The 21307-nt window shown below is 34.8% G+C and overlaps 1 protein-coding gene and 1 long non-coding RNA gene across 2 annotated transcripts; both read left to right on the top strand.

Annotated features, from left to right (window-relative positions):
• The first annotated feature begins 814 nt into the window (after window positions 1–814).
• On the top strand, window positions 815–2640 carry LOC130591527 (uncharacterized). Its single transcript, XR_008969290.1, has 2 exons — window positions 815–1105; window positions 1910–2640. It is a non-coding gene; the product is annotated as an uncharacterized LOC130591527 (long non-coding RNA).
• A 16157-nt stretch (window positions 2641–18797) lies between these two features.
• Window positions 18798–19683, top strand: LOC104908238 (uncharacterized). Its single transcript, XM_057394769.1, has 2 exons — window positions 18798–19358; window positions 19408–19683. The coding sequence occupies exons 1-2, from the start codon at window positions 18798–18800 to the stop codon at window positions 19681–19683; spliced, it is 837 nt and encodes a 278-aa protein (XP_057250752.1).
• Window positions 19684–21307: the final 1624 nt, after the last annotated feature.

The raw sequence follows: 21307 nt of genomic DNA, 5'->3' as shown, positions 1-21307 counted from the left end.
TGAGGTTAGAGGAAAGAAAATAAGGTTTAATCAAGCAACTTTAAGCAAATATGGGGTTCCTTGCAAAGGAACTGATTTGTATTTTAAAAGGAAAGGAACTGTTTCCTTTCCGAATTTTCCTCAAGATAAAATCTTAGAATATTTTGGAGGAACAGCTGGCCAAAACAAACTTAACCATAATCTACTCTCTCCCCTTCACAAAGTACTGTTTAACTGGTTTGGAGAGCACTCATTCCTCGAACTGAAAAGAGGAATGAAGTGGGTCTCTTGGATATGTGTTACATGTTTTGCTTGGACCAACACATACAAATTAATTTCCCTTCCCTCTTCATTCAACACTTAACCCATTGCATTGAAAATCATTGTGTTATTGGCAACGGGGCCTTGATAACTTCCTTACTTCATCATTTTGAAGTAAGACTGTAATACCCCGTATTTTTAGTATTTATTTAAATAAATAAATACGTATTTTATATTTATTTTCTAAAATAAATATTTTAAGCAAAGGATATTTTAGTATATTTATTGGTTTTAAATTATTTTGGCGGGAATATGGCGCCAAAATTGGATTTGTTAAACTTTTGGTTTAAATCCTAGTCAAAATTATTCAAAAAACCAAAAAAAAAAAAAAAAAATTTTTTTTTAGGCCATTATTTTGACGGGATGTGAAGTAAATGGGGGAGTTTTGTTTTTCCAAATTTATGATGAAGGTTACAAATCTTGGTTTAATCTCCTAATTTATGGTGAATGTTACAAACTCTTTAATTTTGAAAATTAAGTACTATCTATTCTACTCCTATAAATACCCCACCTTTAGCCATCTTTTCCACACAAAAACTTTGAAGAATCTATAATTTCTTACTTCAAAGTTCTTCTTTCTCTTCCTATGTATTCTAGTTTTATATTTCTTATTCAAGTTTCAATTTTCTTTTGTTTAAGAAAAATATTTTCATATTTCTTACTCAAAAATATTATGCTCATGATAGATCATTCATGTTTAAATTCATGATTAAGTTCATGTGGTAGATTGCTTGTTGGTTGGCTATGAGAAAGCTCAAGTATAAGAATAAGTGAAGATACTAGTATTAGTTTGTGCAAGATCAAGGTACGTTATGTAGCTAGATCTTTTAAAATGGTTTTATGATAAAGTTGTTTATTATTTTATTGGTTGGATTGGTTTAGAAATTTGGTTTAAAATGGTTACAATGTTTTTTATTCACTCTTGAAAGTGAAAAGAAGGAATGATTTTATCAATCATTTTTATATAGAAGTTTTGTTATCCTTTTTGGAAAATTAAATTATTTTTACAAGGAAAGGTTGATTGGTTTTTATGAACTTTGAATGTTCAAAAAGTTGTTTATGAGGAAAGGAGGTTTATTCATGACTTACAAGTCATATTATTATTATTTCCGCTTGATTAATATCAAGAGATTCAAAGTCCACTTGTTGGCAATTATAGTTACCCCTTGATATAGCTCCGTGATGGGATGACTAGCTTGGGGGTGTGCACACTTAGCAAAATAGAAGGGGAGATAAGAAGAGGAATTGTTTTCAGGATTATTTTTAATCCAAGTTGTTTGGAAAGAGTTTATTCTTAAAAGGTTATTCTTGAATTACTATTCAAGTGTTTGGAAAGAGTTTGTTCTTAAAAGGTTGTTCTTGAATTATTATTCAAGTGTTTGGAAGAGTTTGTTCTTAAAATGTTATTCTTGAATTATTATTAAGTGTTTGAAAAAGTTTATTCTTAAAGAGTTATTCTTGAATTATTGGTGTGGAGTTTTCGAAATGAAAAATTGTTACGAACTAACAAATGTGTTACTTATCTAGTACATTTCGTACTCAGTTTTATACTGACGCGTATTTCCTTTTTCCTATTTGGCTTTGCCCTGTTTACCTTTTTGGTAAGCAGATTTGCAGGTGAATTTTGGATGTGCATGGGAGCATACTAGGAAGGGGATCTTCACCTAGATTAGAGTGTTTCATTTATTTTGAGTATTGAGACAATATTTACTTTTATTAATAAAGAAGTATTATTATTTTTGGTTAAAGTCTTCCGCTGCAAGTTATTTTGGTTAGTTAGTAGTTGGTTGCCGAAAGCGTGTTAGTCACGTGGCGGTAATACTCCTAAATTACTCAAATATTATTTATTAAATTATTTATTTAAAAGTGAGTAATTTGGGGGTGTTACAAAGTGGTATCAGTTTTTCAGGTCTTGAAAAAATAAAAGTTGAATATTAAAATTGATGGGTAGACATAGGATGGGTAGATAAGAGTTTCGCATTTGCATTCTAAATTGTTTTTGTTAAGCTTAATTGTTTTCTTTTGACGATTTGTATAGATGCATCTTGCTAGTACCACAAAAAGGTATATATATATTTATATTATTATTTTTATTTTGAAAGATGAAGGGTGTAGATATGTTGGGGTGACAAGCTCTGTCTAGGATTAGGAAGGCTCTCCCCGACGCTGTGGGTAACTTCCTTACCTGGGAGCTATAATCACCTTGGCTATTCTATATCTTGAAATCAAGTACACTTTAAAATTTTTGAAATAAATATTTTAAGCCATAGTGGTGCATCTAGTACAAATCTTAAACTATATATATTTAGTTATCATATATTAGTATTACTTTTATGATGATGTACTTGTAATATTTCAATTCTTTTTGCTTTTATATGATCGTTGTTGGAAGTTAAGGAAAAATTTATGTTATTCCCTATGTATGGGATAAGCAAGAAGTCATGCTGCATTGGCGAGCAAATAGTAGTACTATGTGTATTTTTTTTACCTTTCGAAAATACTCAGGCCAGTCTGATTATATGGCCATTGATGAGTTGGAGAATGTTATTTAGACAGACTACGTACCAGAGTTTAAAGTTTTCAGATCGTAGACATATATAGTTTTGTTTTGGTCATGAAACGTTCTAGTTGTCTTAAGAATATTTTGATATGCTCAAATATTCTAGTAGTTGTTATAATAAGGCTTATATTTGGCCTGATATATGAAATATGTGATTGCTATGTTTTGAACTAGTTATACCATGGTTATTAATTTTTTTGGTAGTTACACAATTTCTATGAATGTTAGTTGAGATGTATCCTCAAACACCCTTATATCTAGTAGAATGGCAGAAAGAAGGAGAAGAAGTATAAGTTCTATGGTTAGTAGGCTAACAAAGATAGCTGAAAACATCACTCAAGTGATAGCTATAATCAAGCAACAAGCAGAGTGAGACCATAGTTTTGGTGAGGTCTTTAAGAGGGTAGAGCTGTCAAACCTCCACTTACCATGGGAAAGAGGACCCATCTAGTTTAGAAAACTGGATCTGAGAATTTGATAAGCTTTTTGATGTCATAGTGTGCCCTGAAAACCTTAGAGTTAATAATGTTGTTTATTATTTGAGAGATGAGGCAGACCTATTGTGGAAACAAAGGAAAGATGATCTTTTAGAGGATCCGGACTTCAGGTGGAACGAGTTTAAAGAAGCCCTGAGGACTAAGTTTTATCCTGCGTACTTAAGGAAGCAAAAGGCTATGGAGTTCACCAATTTGAGGATGGGCTATGTCTGTTAATGAGTATTATAGCAAATTTTGGAGTTAATGAGGTTCGCAACTGAGATAGTACCATCTGAGACTTTGAAGGCCCAAAGGTTTGAGCAAGGGTTAACCTTAATCTCCAAAGTAAGTTGGAGGAGTAACTTTTGAGACTCTTGATGAAATTTATGGTAGAGCTGCTCACTTATATGGGATTAAAGGAAGGAAGATTGCACGAACTTCCTCTGGGGAAAAGAGGAAGTATAACAACAATGGGAACCAACAAATTGAAGATAAGAAGCCTAAGCCTAATGGTGGATTTCACAAAACTGAAAAAGACAATAGGTATCCTAGTCGGAAGCCTAATGGGAGCCAAGGGAATGGGAAGAAAGTGAGAACCTTTTTCTGCAAATGGTGTGATAAGAAATACCCTGGAAAAGATTGTCAAGGCAACTTGGTGACATGCCATTATTGTCAGAAATTGGGACACCGTGAGTATGAGTGCTTTAGAAAAGCTGGTGGAGAACCTGCAGTCAAACCTGACCCGAGTAGTAAGGCACCTCAGAATGATCAACAGAAGTTAGCTTCTTCCAATGCTGGTGTTAAACCAGGGATGAGGAATCAGTCTAACGGCAAAGTTTTCATCATGAACCGCCGTGAGGCTCAGAATGTTTCTGAGGTAGTAGTTGGAACCTTTTTCATTAATTCCTTGTCTGTCAAAGTGTTATTTGATTCAGGAGCATCTCATTCATTTATTTCTAGCACTTTAGTAGACAAGCTCCAGTTAAGCAGTCCAGTGTCTATTTCTTTGGAAATTGCTTGCCATCAGGGAAATGTTTAATTGTACTAGGTTGCATAGTCAAGTACCTTTAGTGATAGTTGGGGTGAACTTTCCATCCGACTTAGTTGAGTTTGATTGTCAGACCTCGATGTGTTTTGGGGATGGATTGGTTGGGAAGATTCAAGGCTCAATATGATTGTGAGGCCCAGAAGGTGTCCTTAGTCGGTCCCAAGAAAGAAAGGGTGACTTATAGGAAGCTTGGGAAGGAGAAGGGAATGAAGATAGTGTCTGCGATGAGAATTCAATCTTATGTGAAGAAGGGGTGTCCATTATTCTTATGTGGAGTTCAGAGGATTGAAAAGGAAGATGAGAATAGGGAGATCCCGGTCGTATCTGAGTTTCCTGATGTGTTTCCTGAAGAGATACCGAGTGTGCCACCGGTTAGGGATCTTGAGTTCATCGTAGACTTGATGCCAGGAACCGGACCTATTTCAAAGGCTCCTATAGAATGGCTCCAGCTGAGATGAAAGAGTTAAAAGTTCAGTTGGAGGAGTTATTGGAAAAAGGGTATATAAGACCTAGTTCGTCTCCTTGGGATGCACCTGTATTGTTTGTGAAAAAGAAGGATGGTAGTTTGAGGTTGTGCATTGATTATCGGGAGTTGAACAATGTGACGATCAAGAATAAGTATCCACTTCCGAGAATAGATGATTTATTTGATCAGTTGAAAGGAGTGGGGATTTTCTCGAAGATAGATTTGAGGTTAGGTTCACCAATTGAGGATTGCTGAGGGTGATATTTCTAAGACTGCATTTAGGACGCGTCATGGTCACTATGAGTTCACAGTGATGCCATTTGGTCTGAATAACGCACCTGCAAGTTCATGGATTTGATGCATAGGATTTTCAGGCCATGCTTGAATAAATATGTGGTTGTGTTTATAGATGATATTTTGATATATTCGAAGGTTAGGAGCAGTCATGAACTGCATTTGAGGGAAGTTTTGTCCACCCTAAGAGAGCATAAGTTGTACGCCAAGTTCTCTAAGTGTGAGTTTTTGGTTGGATAAGGTTGCATTTTTAGGACATGTTATCTTAAAGGATGGAGTTTCAGTGGATCCTGCTAAGATTCAAGCGGTGCGCGAGTGGCCAATACCAAAGATAGTGTGTGATATAAGGAGTTTCCTTGGGTTAGCTGGTTACTATCGAAGATTTGTAAAGGATTTCTCGAATATCTCGAGACCAATGACTAGCCTGATGAAGGAAGAATGTAAGTTTGTTAGGAATCCAGAGTGTGAGGAAGTTTTTTTTTTGGTGTTGAAGGAAAGGTTGACTACAACACCTGTTTTGGCTCTACCTGATGAAAGTCAGCAGTATGATGTTTATAGTGATGCTTCGAAATTTTGTTAGGGTGTGTATTGATGCAGAACCGGAAGGTCATTCTTATGCTTTAGGCAGTTAAAACCATATTGGTGAATTATCCAACCTATGATCTTGAATTAGTTGTAATAGTGTTTGCTTTGAAGTTATAGCGAACTACTTGTATGGGGCAACGTGTAAGTTGTACACGGATCATAAGAGCTTAAAGTATATTCTCACTCAGAAGGAGTTGAACATGAGGCAGAGGAGGTGGTTGGAGTTGATCAAGTATAATGATCTAGAGATCCAGTATCATGAAGGGAAAGCTAATGTTGTTGCTGACGCATTAAGTCGAAAGTCGAGTCATTCAGTTAATGCAATAGTGTTGCCAAGTCAGTTATGTGTCGAGTTTCTAGAAAATGTCATTGGAAGTAATAGAAGAAGGAGGTGTTGAAGAATTATTGGGTTCTTTGTCGATTCAACCCTCAATCTATGATGAGATTAGGGAGGGCAATCAAAGGATGAAAAGTTAGAAAAGATTCGAGAGAAGATCCAGGATAGTCAGGTATCGATTTCCAATAGCCGATGATGGAAGTATTCGGTTCAAAGGAAGGTGGTGTATACCAAATAATAGAGATGAGTTGAAGCGGAAATTAATGGAAGAAGCTCATAGCTCACCTTATTCAGTACACCCAGGTGGTGATAAGTTGTATAAGGACATGAAGCAAATGTTTTGGTGGCCAAACATGAAGCGAGAGGTAGCAGAGTTCGTGGCTAAGTGTCTCACATGCTAAAAGGTCAAGTTTGAGCACAAGAGATCGCAAAGGAAGGTTCAGCCCTGGATATTCCGAGACGGAAATGGGAATTCTATATCAATGGATTTTGTGTCTGCATTACCAAGAATTAAGGCTGAAAATGATACAATTTGGGTAGTGGTAGATCGTTTAACTAAATCGCAACTTTCATACCTATGAAGAATACTTGGTCATGGATCAATTGGCTAAAGCATATGTGAAGTGGGTGGTGAAATATCATGTGTGCCTAAGGACATTGTTTGATCGTGATTCACGGTTCTTCTCAATCTTTGGTAGAGTTTGAGAAGGCTTTGGGTATAATTTGTTATGAGTAAACTTTTCATTCGGCTACAGATGGCAAAAGAACGAACAATTCAGACTTTAGAAGATATGTTGCGATCTTTGTTATGGAGTATCAGGGTTCGTGGGAGGATTTCTTGGATTTGATAGAATTTTCCTACAACAGCATCATCATGCAAGTATTATGGTATGGTCTGTTTGAGGCTTTATATGGTCGGAAGTGTAGACGTCAGTCTGCTGGAATGATATTAGTGAAACTGTGGTGCTTGGAGCCGAATTCCTCAAGAGACGGCGAAAGAGGTGAAAGTGATTCAAGAAAAGATCAAGGTTTTAAGAGTTATGCTGATTTGAAGCGAAGGGATGAAGAGTTTCAGGTTGGGGAGAAGGTATTGTTGAAAATATCTCCAATGAAAGGGGTGATGCGATTTGGGAAGAAGCGAAAGTTAAGTCCAAAGTATATCGGCCATATGAGGTGTTAAAGAAGTTCGAAAAAAGTGGCATATAAGTTGCATTTGCCAAATGTTTTAAGTCGAGTCGATGATGTTTTTCATATATCTTAGTTAAGGAAGTATATTTCGGATGTGTCTCATGTGCTGCAACCTGAGGCCATTGAATTAAATGATAGTTTGACTTACGAGGAAAGACATGTAAGAATCCTTGATAGTAAAGTTAGAAGTACTCAGACTAAGGATGTAAGATTAGTCAAAGTATTATGGTCAAACCATCAGATTGAGGAAGCAACATGGGAAGTTAAAGCGGATATACGCAAGAATATCCGACGTTGTTTTCCGAGGTTAGTTGTCGAGTTACGGGGTCGTAACTCCTTTTAAGGGGGGTAGAATGCGATAGAGTTTCGCGCTTTTACTATAGTTATGCATTTTAGCATATTTTTGAGTCATTATATGCATTTTACACATGAGCATTTGAGTCAGAAACTACGATTTGAATTTTGATTCGTTTTTGGAAAGTGATTATGACTTTTTGTCTGAGCATTTGAGTCAGAAACTACGATTTTGAATTTTAACCCAGTTTTGGAAAGTGATTATGACTTTTTGCCTTAAGTTTCGAGGTCGAAACTTCTTTTAAGGGGGTAGACTGTAATACCCCGTATTTTTAGTATTTATTTAAATAAATAAATATATTTTATATTTATTTTCTAAAATAAATATTTTAAGCAAAGGATATTTTAGTATTATCATTGGTTTTAAATTATTTTGGCGGGAATATGGCGCCAAAATTGGATTTGTTAAACTTTTGGTTTAAATCCTAGTCAAAATTATTCAAAAAACCAAAAAAAAAAAAATAATAATTGTTTTTTTAGGCCATTATTTTTGACGGGATTGTGAAGTAAATGGGGGAGTTTTGTTTTCCAAATTTATGATGAAGGTTACAAATCTTGGTTTAATCTCCTAATTTATGGTGAAGGTTACAAACTCTTTAATTTTGAAAATTAAGTACTATCTATTCTACTCCTATAAATACCCCACACCTTTAGCCATCTTTTCCACACAAAAACTTTGAAGAATCTATAATTTCTTACTTCAAAGTTCTTCTTTCTCTTCCTATGTATTCTAGTTTTATATTTCTTATTCAAGTTTCAATTTTCTTTTGTTTAAGAAAAATATTTTCATATTTCTTACTCAAAAATATTATGCTCATGATAGATCATTCATGTTTAAATTCATGATTAAGTTCATGTGGTAGATTGCTTGTTGGTTGGCTATGAGAAATCTCAAGTATAAGATTAAGTGAAGATACTAGTATTAGTTTGTGCAAGATCAAGGTACGTTATGTAGCTAGATCTTTTGAAATATGGTTTTATGTGATAAAGATGTTTATTATATATATTGGTTGGATTGGTTTAGAAATTTGGTTTAAATGGTTACAATATTTTATTATTACTCTTGAAAGTGAAAAGAAGGAATGATTTTATCAATCATTTTATATAGAAGTTTTGTTATCCTTTTTGGAAAATTAAATTATTTTTACAAGGAAAGGTTGATTGGTTTTTATGAACTTTGAATGTTCAAAAAGTTGTTTATGAGGAAAGGAGGTTTATTCATGACTTACAAGTCATATTTTTATTATTTCCGCTTGATTAATATCAAGAGATTCAAAGTCCACTTGTTGGCAATTATAGTTACCCCTTGATATAGCTCCGTGATGGATGACTAGCTTGGGGGGTGTGCACACTTAGCAAAATAGAAGGGGAGATAAGAAGAGGAATTGTTTTCAGGATTATTTTTAATCCAAGTTGTTTGGAAAGAGTTTATTCTTAAAAAGGTTATTCTTGAATTACTATTCAAGTGTTTGGAAAGAGTTTGTTCTTAAAAGGTTGTTCTTGAATTATTATTCAAGTGTTTGGCAAGAGTTTGTTCTTAAAATGTTATTCTTGAATTATTATTAAGTGTTTGAAAAACAGTTTATTCTTAAAGAGTTATTCTTGAATTATTGGTGATGGAGTTTTCGAAATGAAAAATTGTTACGAACTAACAAATGTGTTACTTATCTAGTACATTTCGTACTCAGTTTTATACTGACGCGTATTTTTTTTCCTATTTGGCTTTGCCCTGTTTACCTTTTTGGTAAGCAGATTTGCAGGTGAATTTTGGATGTGCATGGGAGCATACTAGGAAGGGGATCTTCACCTAGATTAGAGTGTTTCATTATTTTGAGTATTGAGACAATATTTACTTTTATTAATAAAGAAGTATTATTATTTTTGGTTAAAGTCTTCCGCTGCAAGTTATTTTGGTTAGTTAGTAGTTGGTTGCCGAAAGCGTGTTAGTCACGTGGCGGTAATACTCCTAAATTACTCAAATATTATTTATTAAATTATTTATTTAAAAGTGAGTAATTTGGGGGTGTTACAAAGACTTACTGGTTGGACCACCATAGGGGTCAAGCAAGGGAACATATTGAATGAGAAGACCCTAAATGGACTTGGATTGTCCGTCCAAGAAGGTGTTCTCATTCAAGGAAGAATGGCTTCCAGTTCCTCAGGAAAAAGAAAAATGCCCAAACTGGACTTAGAAGAAGATGATGATGTAATCTTGGATAACCCTGTTCCTAAGCCGGAGGAACCGAAACCTAAGAGGCGCAAACACATTGCCACTAAGCCTAAACCCGCTGTTCCTTTGAGAGTGAGAAAGAGCACTCGTCGAAAAATTGCTCCTGTTCCTGTTCCTTCCAACGAGGACTCTCCTTTAGTTCTTTCGGATAATGAGGAACAGGTACCCTCTACTCTCAAGGAACCAATACCTCCACCATCTCCCAAACTCTCTGTTCCTTTCACAAAAATACCCTCCATTTCACCTTCGTCCTTCTCTGTTCCTTCCAGTTTTGAGCAGTTGAAGGATGAAATAAAAGGTCCTAATCCTTTTGCTTCCACCTCCACAACTCTTCCACCCACACCACCATTTCTTCCTCCCATTTATCACTCTTCACCTTCTGTTTCCATTCCTGGAACAGATGAACCTTCCACTCAAACCTCCCCAGTTCCTTCACAACATCCCCCTGCCTCTAGTTCCAAGGGTAAGGAACAGGAAAATCCGGATGACACTAACTGGGTTAATGAAGTCTGCCTTCCTGCACAACATATGATAAAATTCTACAATCATCTTCATTGGACTTTGGATGCCAAAACTGATACTATGCTAAGTCTTATGAAGAAATTGAGTGATACCGTGGTTGCGCAGCAACAGAAGATGGAAACTATGGCTCGTACCTTGGAGGAGCTGAAGGAACAGGTTGAACTACATCATGGGGTGGTGATGAAAAAGTTGGAGGATGTGGTTGAAGAAGAAGTTGTCGAGGAACACCATTCCCCTTCCCTTTCTTAATTTCTTTAATTGTTGTTTTGTTGTTCCTGTCTCTTTCATCAAGGAACACAACTTTTGTTTCTTCTTTTTCTTTTCTTTCTTTGTTATGGAACAAGTGCTATATAATCAATGACTTTTGCTATATTGTCTATGTTTCTAAATACTTTGCATAATTTCTTCCTTGGAATGGCTAGTATTATGTGATTGATGTTTGAGCAAGTTTTCTCTTTGATTTTCTAACTTAACCACTAATGGTGCTTGCATATTGGTCTTAAGGTGTTAAATCCATTCATCAATTCATGCAGAGTCTATTCTTTTTGAGGATGACAAAGGGGGAAAAGGATTTAAGGAACAAACTGTACATAAACTTCACATAAACTTAAAAAAATTAAAAATTGGATAAGGTAAATGAAAAATCAAAAATAGGTTAAGGTAAATGAAAAATCAAACTTCAGTTACTCACATAATTGTGTTTTATTTTTCATTTTCTTCTTTATGTTTTTATTTTCATTCACTTATATTATTTGTTATTTTCCTTAGTTTGTACCTTTGTTGTCATCATCAAAAAGGGGGAAATTGTTGAACCCTAGTTTTGATAATGACAAAGAAACAAAGGAACAAACTAAGTAGTGAACTAATGAATTATTTAAGTGTATGGTGTCTAAGGTATCAATGCAAGGAACTAGGAGAATACGAAGTCAATGAAGAAGTCAAGAGAGGATTTCAAAGGCTAAGTAAAGAAGTTTCTATGTTGATACTGGAGCAAGCATTGGATCAAGAATAATAGAAGCTAGGCGTTTTGTTTTCTAGTTCCAATGTAAAGGAACAAAGAAAGAATGGTAAGGAACTGTGGCAGAATATTTGAGAATGAAGCGTTTGTTCCTCTGTAAGGAACAAACTCAGTGGCACTTAGCAAATATGTTAAAGAAACTGAACTAATATAAGGAACTAGACTTAGGCGTGTACTTAGTATAACGATTAAAAGATAATGGAGTAAGTCATGCCTAGATTATAGGAAATTAGTTATTTCTAATTTCAAATGATAAAATCAGTTTAAAAAGAAAATCTGTTTCGGAAAAGATTTTATTTTTCGGAAAATAAGAAAATAAATATCCGGTTGTTAGAAAGATTTTATTTCAAAAGATATTATTTTCTTAAAGATTAGAAATTCAGATTTAAAGATAAAAAGAGTTTATAAAAACTGATTTTCGGATAATGCTCAAGGAACTCCTATTATTTAGGAGTAATGGCTGCATTTTATCCACGTTCATTTATAGTTCATGGGATCATGGGACATGATGTAAAACGTGTTCCTTAGGGGAAGGAACATCATGGGTAAATGGATTAAAACGTGTACTCTAACATTAATCCCACGTGCTTCATGATTAACACTATAAATATAGAAGTCTAGATAAGTTCCAAATTGTGTCTGACTAAGTAATTAAGTGAGTTTAACTTATTAAGTGTCAGTGCCTTCATTCTCTCATAATAGCCATTTGTTCTTTGCCTTCTTATTCTAATTCCACTAAGCTTATTTCGATCAATTGTATTTTGGTTTTTGGGCTAAGGGAACTTTGAGTGAAGTTCTGTAAGAGAAAGGCTTTGAGTGAAGCTTGTATGTGTGAGAAAACTTCGAGTGAAGTTGAGAGGAACTGCTGTTAAGGGAACAGTGGTTCAGGAACTTGAGTTTAGGAACTCAAGGTAGGGCTCGAGTTAGAATTAGGTTGTAACAGAGTTGTTTGGCCTAATTAGTGAAAGTGTTGAGTTTAAAATCCCTAGTGGTCGAGGTTGTTTCTTCTTGTTGGGCCAAGAAGTTTTTCCTCGTAAAAATCCCTTGTGTTCCTTTAGCTTGTTTATTCGTTTAAGTTTTAATTTCCACAAAAAGTTACGTTTATTTCTACACCTACAATTCACCCCCCCTCTTGTAGTGTTCCTAGGGAAATAACAGTCCAGATAAATGAAAGATGGTGCTTTCCTAGTGACAAAAAAAATTGAGGCATAAGATTCTGAAGATGGCGCATAGCAGTGCTTATTCGGTTCATCGTGGTAGGAATAAGATGATTCAAGATGTGAAGAAATACTTTTAGTGGAAAGGATTAAAGTGAGACATATCGTAATTTGTGGCAAGATGTTTGACTTGTCATAAGGTAAAATTTGTGTAGATAAAGATGTCGGGAGTGTGACAGCCGTTGCCAATACCATAATAGATTTGGGATTCGGTATCTATGGATTTTATAATAGGGTTATCTAAGTCAAGAAGGTAACATGATTTTATTCAAATTGTGGTTGAAAGACCGACCAAGACGGCCTAATTTATTTCTATGGGAGTAACGTGGAGCAAGAAACAGTTAGTTGATGCATACATCAGGGAGATTATTCGACCATTATTATTTCTAATAGAGATACTCGAAATCTATCACATTTTTGGGGAAAGTCACAGGAGAACTTAGGGTCTACACAAAAATTTAGTACAGTGTTCCACCTACCAATGGATGGACAAAAATTTAGTTGATGTTACGAGCTTGTGTACTGGAGTTTAAGGGCTCTTGGGAGGACAAATTGGTGTTAATAGAATATTCTTATAACAACAGTCATCAATCTAGTATTGGTATGGCTTCATATGAGGCTTTGTATAGGCGCATATATAGAACACTCATTTGTTGGGATGACGTAAGCCCTAGTATATCAGTAGGGCCTTATTTGATAAAGGATAAAATGAATAAAGTTCGGGTGATTCGGGAGAAAATGAGAATAGCGCAAGATCGATAAAAGAGGTATGCTGACTTACGAAGGACAAAGCTGGAATTCGAGGAATGAGATAAGGTGTTTCTTTGAGTTTCACCTACTAGAGGGGTGAAAAGATTTGGGTTGTGTGGGAAATTGAGTCCAAAATTTATGGGACATGTTTAAGGTTTTATGAAGGGTTATTGGGCCTTGCCAATACAATAATCAAAAGTTCACAACGTCTTCCACATATCGCAACTACAAAAATACTTATACGATCCTTCTCATGTATTGTCGTACGAACCTTTGCAGATAGACGAATCATTAAGTTATGAGGATAAGCCTATTTGAATTTTGGAGAAAATGGAACAAGTATTATGAAACTAGACAAAACCTTTGGTTAAGATACTCTTAACCAACCATGGAACATAAGAAGCGGCTTGGGAAAAAGGGGTGGATATGCGAGGACGATACACTCAATTATTTCAACTTAAGTAGTGAGTTTCGAGATGAAACTTTTTAAAGGGTGGTAGAGTGTAATAGCTTGACTTTTTAAGCTAGGATTAAAATCGATAATCAAAGATTATTAGGCTAATAAGTACTACCTATTTGTAGATTTTTTACGCTTTAGAAAAAAATTGATGAACTAAGATAACCCTTATATGAACTTTGATGCAAATGTGAATGTTATGTGTTATTAGCTAACTAACAACATGAGCTACGTGATAAGTTCAAATATTTATGAGTTACGTCGAGAATGTTGAATAACTTCCGGAGTTATGAAAATTGCAGTTATTATTGATATCGTTTTTAAGTTATGTTGGAGATTGAGATTAAAGACTAATTAAGTTAAAATACTTTCATTAAGGTATAAAATAGATTTTGAGAGATTTATATAAGGATTGTGAAGTGATTGAGGAGATAATTGAAGTATTAAGAGTTCTAAAAATCTGGATTTTTCCTAGGCAACTAAAAAGACGATTTTCACCCAATACTAACCCAAAATCACAAGTTTTCCATTACCTATACTTTATACATAAGCAACCAAGGACCCAAATTATTTGATCTAATTTCATCGCATCACAACTCACAAAAATTCGTTCACCATTCTCTCCTCTTTTTCACGCCAGTTCTACGTGAACTCCTAATGTTGTTTGGCAGCTTATTTATCTTTGATTATTGCTCTGAAACTTGCATGCAGTTCTTATCCTAGGCTCCCCAAGTTATTCTGCATACTTTCCAAGCGTTAGTTTTGATGTATCACATCAGTTCATCGAAGAAAATAAAGGAATGTAAGATAATATGGTTGAATTCTAGATATTATGAGGTTTATTGGATTATAAAACTTGATTACTTTGGTTTAATTATTGAAATTTAAGTCATGGATGTTTTATTTAAGGTATTATAAGGTTTCTAGACAAGAGCTAAAAGTGGTTAAAGGAGATTTAGTTTCTGAACATCGGGTTAAGGTACACAAGGATCATCTCTTTTATCGTGTTAATTTATGTTTTGACTTGATTTAATTTGTGGAAATTAATAGATCGTATCCGCAAAGGGGTCAAGTTAAAGAGTTCGGGGCATAATTTCTTTTATTAGATGAGTAAGATATATAAATGGAAGTTGGGGAAAAGGTAACTCTAGCTAATGAAAAGCTTAGGAATTAGTGTTACGAAATGACAATGATATGCAGTTGGTGTTAAGACTAATACGTATTTTGAGTACAAATACTTGGGAAGTATGGTTGTGAAATATGAATTTACGAAATATTAGGGATAGAGTTTGAGTTTGGGAAATACTAAAGTTCAGATGGAAAATTGCATTAATGGAATATTTATTTATGACATGAAAATATGCAGTGAGATATTTGACTTGGCATAGTAATCATAGGTGATTTATGATAATGTAATAGGGTCATATTCTGGTGATATTGACTTTTTGTATGGGGGATGAGAAAACCTTTAAGGGGAAATTCATATCATGAGAATTTTGTAATGTTATATTTCCTCCATTTCTTTTTACTCGCTACACTTTGACTTCCACACTTGTCGATGCACTACTTTGACTATTGATATCTTTAATTGTGTATTAGAGTAAAGTATAAAAATTTGATTTTATGAAAATATTCATTGATTTGAATCCAACAACATATTAAATTATAATATTTGATTTTATCTAATAATAGTAAATAATGCATGATTAAACTCATAGATGAATAGTAGAATTTTCAAAGTGTAGCAAGTAATTAGAAATAGAGGAAGTAGTTGAGTTGCTAGAGGTTAAAGACGGAATTCCAAGTATAAGAGATTGGAACTATTGCGATGAAGGAATATTGTCAATTATGTTAGATAGATGTTTTAATTATAGTCTATACAGTGAGTATAGTACAGGTTATCCGCACTTGTCATTGTTCTTGGCAAAAGGTAACTAATTTATAAGATCTTGAGAGATTTATGTTATATATTGGATATACTATGGGTTTTACTGCAAAAGGCATTTCTTTAAGGATATGTTTTATGTAAAGTATTTACTTTAAAGCATTTTGAGATAAGTAAAACTATTTCAGAGTTGAATTAAGTTGAGTTATAATAAAATCATTTAAATTTAGGTATATCGAATACGTTAATTAATTTTTCAACTCTTTGTTCTATATTAAATTGCAGAAGGAAGTTTTAAATTGTTAGTACCCTTTGGAAATTGAATATGTAATACAAAATTAGAACAAGAGTATATGTTTCGAAAAATATAAGTTGCTTTTTTTTTTTAAAGAAAATAAGTACTATGAATTAGTTTTTGTTTTGTAGGGAAAGTGAACAACATTTGTTGAGCAAGTTGCTAATCATTATGTATTATATATTATGGAGCGGGAATTGCTTCTTTGTGTAGGATAATGACCTAAAAGTATTGCAAGCAGAATGTGGAAAGTGGGGCGACGTCCCTCAGATGTCTAGAGACATGGTTTAGGCCCCTCTCTATTCGTCTTGTCTTCCCTAGTGTGTTTGTTTTAAGAAAAGATTTTTGTGGAAGGCGAATAGAATTATTTCTGCAAAGTATGCTTGTAATTTATTTTGGATTATGGTTTTAAGCCATGAGCTTATATATATTTAAATACTGGACATTATAGGTAATTGTACTAGAAATGTAATTGAATACTTAAGTAAATGGTTGGCGCATATATTCGCAGATAAATATTAGAGTTAAACGCATTGGAAGTTAGTAATATATTGGCTAGGGTGGAATTACCTTCTTGATTTGTTTAAGTACTCTGATTTGTATGATTTGACATTTATTTGTTTAAATAGCTTTAAATATGGTTCAATCTTGTTATACTATTTCAAAGACAACTTAATGTTTTAAGCAACCACAAAGAATTTTAGATGGACAATGTGTACTCAGTTTCGCTAATCTTGTTCATTGGAACTTGTCCTGGGTGGGAGCAGAGTTCGCTATTAGTGAATTTGCAAGGCATATGGAAGCTAAAGATTGGATAAAGGTTATTAGGTGTTTAAGGAGAATTCGATCGAATGTATCATGGAATTTAAGTATAAGCATGGACAATCGATTGGTCATTATTGTACTATTTTGGAGATATCATTATAAAAGTTCTTTTGGATATGTATTTATTTTGGGACCTTATGTTGTGGGGTCGTAATCCACAGTGTCCAAGTTTGTAATAAGGTAACGTCTCAACTATGAGTTCAAAATAAATTTGAGGTCTATTAACTGTTAATCCATATTTGTTTATCTTAAGCGTGATTAGCTAACAGCTCGGAAGATCGGACAGTTACATATTAGCAAAGTATGTTGGTGACAAGAGTATCGACAATCAGGAAAATGAAAAAACGGAAAGAAAAAGAAAAAAAAAATTCACAAAGAGAATTTTGGAGTTTGCTAAAGACATGAGCTTTAGCAATTAGCAGTGACAATTGACATTTGGTGACTTTAGAAACAAATACCAACGAGAAGATGAGAACAATTGAGAAGATGTAGGTTGGTAATATGAGTACCAACAGAATTTCAAACAAAAATAGAAAATGGAGATGAAAAGCAATATGAGGAAACTTTTATGGAGACAATTATGAATAAGTTAAGATTAGGGGAAAAAGTTGGTAACAAGGGTACCAACATATGAACATAAAGAGTTAAAAATCTACAAGATGTGAAGAAGAAGCAAAGATGAGGATAATTGGTGACATGGGCACTAACAAAAAAAAAAATCAGTACATGGTCGGGTCATTAATCACAAGTGCATGAAAAAGTTTAATATTTTTTAAATACAAGATTTTTCAAGATCGAGGGGGAGTATTAAAGTTTAATCTAGAAAAATTTAGATGTGTACTGAAAAATATAGTGTATGTAGTCTAGAAAATCTTGCATTAAGTGGAGAAATCAAGTGATGATGTATTTACAAATATCTTTTAAGAATCGAAGACATGTAATAGTAGACAAGTGTAGAAAATCAAAATCTAGAAACTAGGATACAACAACTATAAATATGTTGTATGTGCATGAGTTGAAATGGGAGCTAATCAAGAAAGCTCCCACAATATATTATGAAGGGTAGAATTTAGAAACAAAGTTCTATGGAAAAGATAAGTGAGCGATATGTGCTCTCACAAATATTAATTGTACAATTCTTATCTATGTAATCAATGAAAATGCAAATTTGTTATATTATTAAAGTCCATTAAAACTTACGTGTGCGCCCCGAAATTCTATTTATTAGTCCAAGTATTTATGGCTGATGTTTCAAGGATGGGGGTGCCAAGCCAACAATCAATATTGCAAGCGTAAAACCATTCACAACTAGCCCACTTTACCTACATCATGATTTGGTTAATATTGAGCAAGAAGCTCATATTAGCTACTAATTACAATTAATGTAAGCTTAGTCTGTACAGTGCACCACGTTCTAGGCTTATACTCTGTTGTACTAGTCTGCTAAGGCATTAATGTTTTTGTCTTTTTGTGATCCTAAACTATTCTGCTATTGGTGTAAAAGGCTGAGTCACTGTCCTTTAGCAACGAACAATTTTTCTCTCCTATTTAAAGGTGTCAAGAGACACATTACATACAACAAGAACGAGAGAAAATATCTCACAAACTTGAGAGAAAATGGCTACATTCTAGGAAGAACATTCATGACTATTCTGCCATCATGGTATCAAGATGTGCTTCAGGTTCTTCATTTTTCTCTCATCACAATTAATCTGATTGAAGATATATGTGAACTTGTTTTGTTAATGTTAGTAAGAACGTGGTTTGTATGTTTGTTCCTAGATATTTAAAGTCAGTGTTCTTCTTCCCTTCCTTTCTAAATGGCTAGTGACAAGAACTCTGGTAATACAATAGAGATAACTACCCCCTATATTTGCATCCTTCTGATGGAAGCCTAGCTTCAAAAAGAAAGATAGGGTTTGTAACAGGAGTAGTGAAAAGAGATGCAAACATTAGAATGAAACAAGAGGCCTGGGACACATGTAACAACATGGTGATCTCCTGGATATTGTTCAATGTATCTGAACCCATTAAAAAATCTATAATGTTTGTCGAGAATGCTTCTCAAATCTTGAAATTTCTTGAACAAAGGTATCTAGTATCTAATGGTTCTAGAAAGTACAGATTAAACAAAGAAATCCATGAAGCTAAGCAGCAAGGTAAAAGCATAATTGACTATTACACAGAAATGAGGGGTTTGTGGGAAGAGTTGGATGCCCTAAACCATCTCCCACCTTTCAGTGTTGTAGATCCTGAAATTAATGCCTTTATCCTTGCCCTTAACACACATCAAGAAGAGCTGAAGTTGTTTCAGTTTCTCAATGGACTTGATGAAATTTATGGGCCTCAAAGGAGCAATCTGGTCATGATGAGTAGTTTAACAAGGGTTGAAACTGCTTGCAGCAGCCTTCAACAAGAAGAATGTCAAAGGGAGATGTTGAAGCCTGTGAAAGAAGAAAATGAAGTCACAGCCATGTTTACTACCAAAGGGAAAGAAGGGGGATGCAGTGTATGTGGAAAGCTTGGGCATAACAAGCAAGGATGTGTGCTGGTTTGCTGTGGGATATCCACACTGGCATCCTAAGCATGATAAAAAGTAGAAAGGCAAGAGGAAGGAGTACAACAACAACATTAGACCTCAGAAATGGAAGAAAGGAGGAAAAAACACAAGGTCTAATGTGAAGCTTGCTGCAAATATTCAAGGAAAAGGTGAGGGATCATCTTGTGGTAGCACTGCTGCTGTCATCACCCCACAACAGTTAGAGCAACTCATGAAGCTCCTCCCAACACCCTCAAGAGGTGGTACCTCTGAAATTGATGATGAGATGGAGTGTTCATATGCAGGAATGATCACCTGTTGGCTGTTGTTATGCTGAAAGCAAAACCAGTGAGTGGATAGTTGATTCAGGAGCAACTGACCACATCACATGATGCCTAAACTTTCTAATTGACCCTGTAAAAAGCAAAAATGAACCATAGCTCAACCTACCTACTCGAGACACCTCAATGATATCTCACAGTGGTCATTTAAAACTTCAGAACAATCTCTTAGTGAGAGATGTCTTTTATGTTCCCAGCTTCAAACACAATTTAAACTCTGTGCAGAAGCTGATAAAAGACACAGGATGCAAGGTAAATTCTTGTGACTCATATTGCATGATTGTGAACTCTGAAGGTACAAGGGTCAAGGCAGTAAGGAAGGTAGTAAATGGTTTGTATTACCTTGTTAATGAAGACCTTGCCAAGAATCTGAGTGGTGTAGCAGGGAGAAATGGAACAAGGGTGTGTGCAGGTGTTGATAAGAAAACAATGAATGCAACCTATGAGATAAGCGTACCCAATACCATCTCTGGTGTTCCACACAGCTCAAACACCACATTGTGGCACCAAAGATTGGGCCATTCACCTCTAGCCAAACTCAGTTGTATTGAAGGACTGAAAGGTTTTGACAAGAACAAGGATGTGTGCATCACTTGCCCTCTGGCCAAGTTTACAAAGTTACCATATGCTCTAAGTGAATCAAGAGCAACAGGCATCTTTGATCTTATTCACATAGACATATGGGGGCCTATAGAGTAAGCACTAGAAGCAATCACAAGTATTTTCTCACCATGGTAGATGACCATAGTAGAGTGTCATGGGTTCACCTTCTGAAACACAAATCTGACTCATATGGTGCAATTGAAAAATTTGTAAACATGGCAAAGACTCAATTCACAAGAGAGGTGAAGATGATTAGGTCAGATAATGCTCTGGAATTCGATGATAAGAAGTGTAGGGCTTTCTTTGATAAACTGGGCATCATACATCAAACATCTTGTGTGGATAGGCCACAACAAAATGGGAGAGCTGAAAGAAAACATAGAAATATTCTTGAAATGGCAAGGGATCTCAGGTTTCACTCAGGTCTGCCACTTCAGTACTGGGGTGACTGTGTATTAACAGCTATATATTCATCTTGTCAACAGGCTCCCAACTCCTGTCTTACAACACAAGAGTCCTTATGAGGTAATGTTTCAAACTAAACCTAAATATGAGCACCTTAATATATTTGGGTGTCTTGCAATGGCTAGCAACCCTAGCAGAGTCCATGATAAATTTCTTGAAAGAGGAGTACCTTATGTGTTCCTTGGGTACTCTCAGACCCAAAAGGGATATAAGCTTCACCAACCTGACAACTAACTCTGTGTTTGTGAGCAGAGATGTGAGATTCTTTGAAACTATTTTCCCATATAAAGTCCTGAACATCACACATATGTCACAAACTGAACCTACCAACAACACCCCTATTACTATAACACCAAGCACTGAATGTGAACCTGAAACCTCCTTTTCTCTTCCAAATACCCCTGAAGCCACTATTCCTAATACTACTTATTCACCTCAACCTATTGAACCCACACAAACACCTACTCCTACCCTTAGAAAATCTAGTAGACCTCACCAAACTCCCTAATGGTTCACTGACTATCACACAACTAATCTCTCCTTTACCACACC

The sequence above is a fragment of the Beta vulgaris genome, chromosome 5 (assembly GCF_026745355.1).
Source record: "Beta vulgaris subsp. vulgaris cultivar EL10 chromosome 5, EL10.2, whole genome shotgun sequence".
Classification (NCBI taxonomy): domain Eukaryota; kingdom Viridiplantae; phylum Streptophyta; class Magnoliopsida; order Caryophyllales; family Amaranthaceae; genus Beta; species Beta vulgaris.
The sequence above is the reverse complement of the archived record's forward strand: the minus strand, read 5'-3'. Positions and strand labels throughout refer to the sequence as shown.

Bases quoted from the DNA above. Each gene is read 5' to 3' on its own strand.
- LOC104908238 (XM_057394769.1), top strand. From the start codon at position 18,798: ATGGTGATCTCCTGGATATTGTTCAATGTATCTGAACCCATTAAAAAA. The intron at 19,359-19,407 runs GTTTGCTGTGGG...GATAAAAAGTAG, and splicing joins ACAAGCAAGGATGTGTGCTG to AAAGGCAAGAGGAAGGAGTA.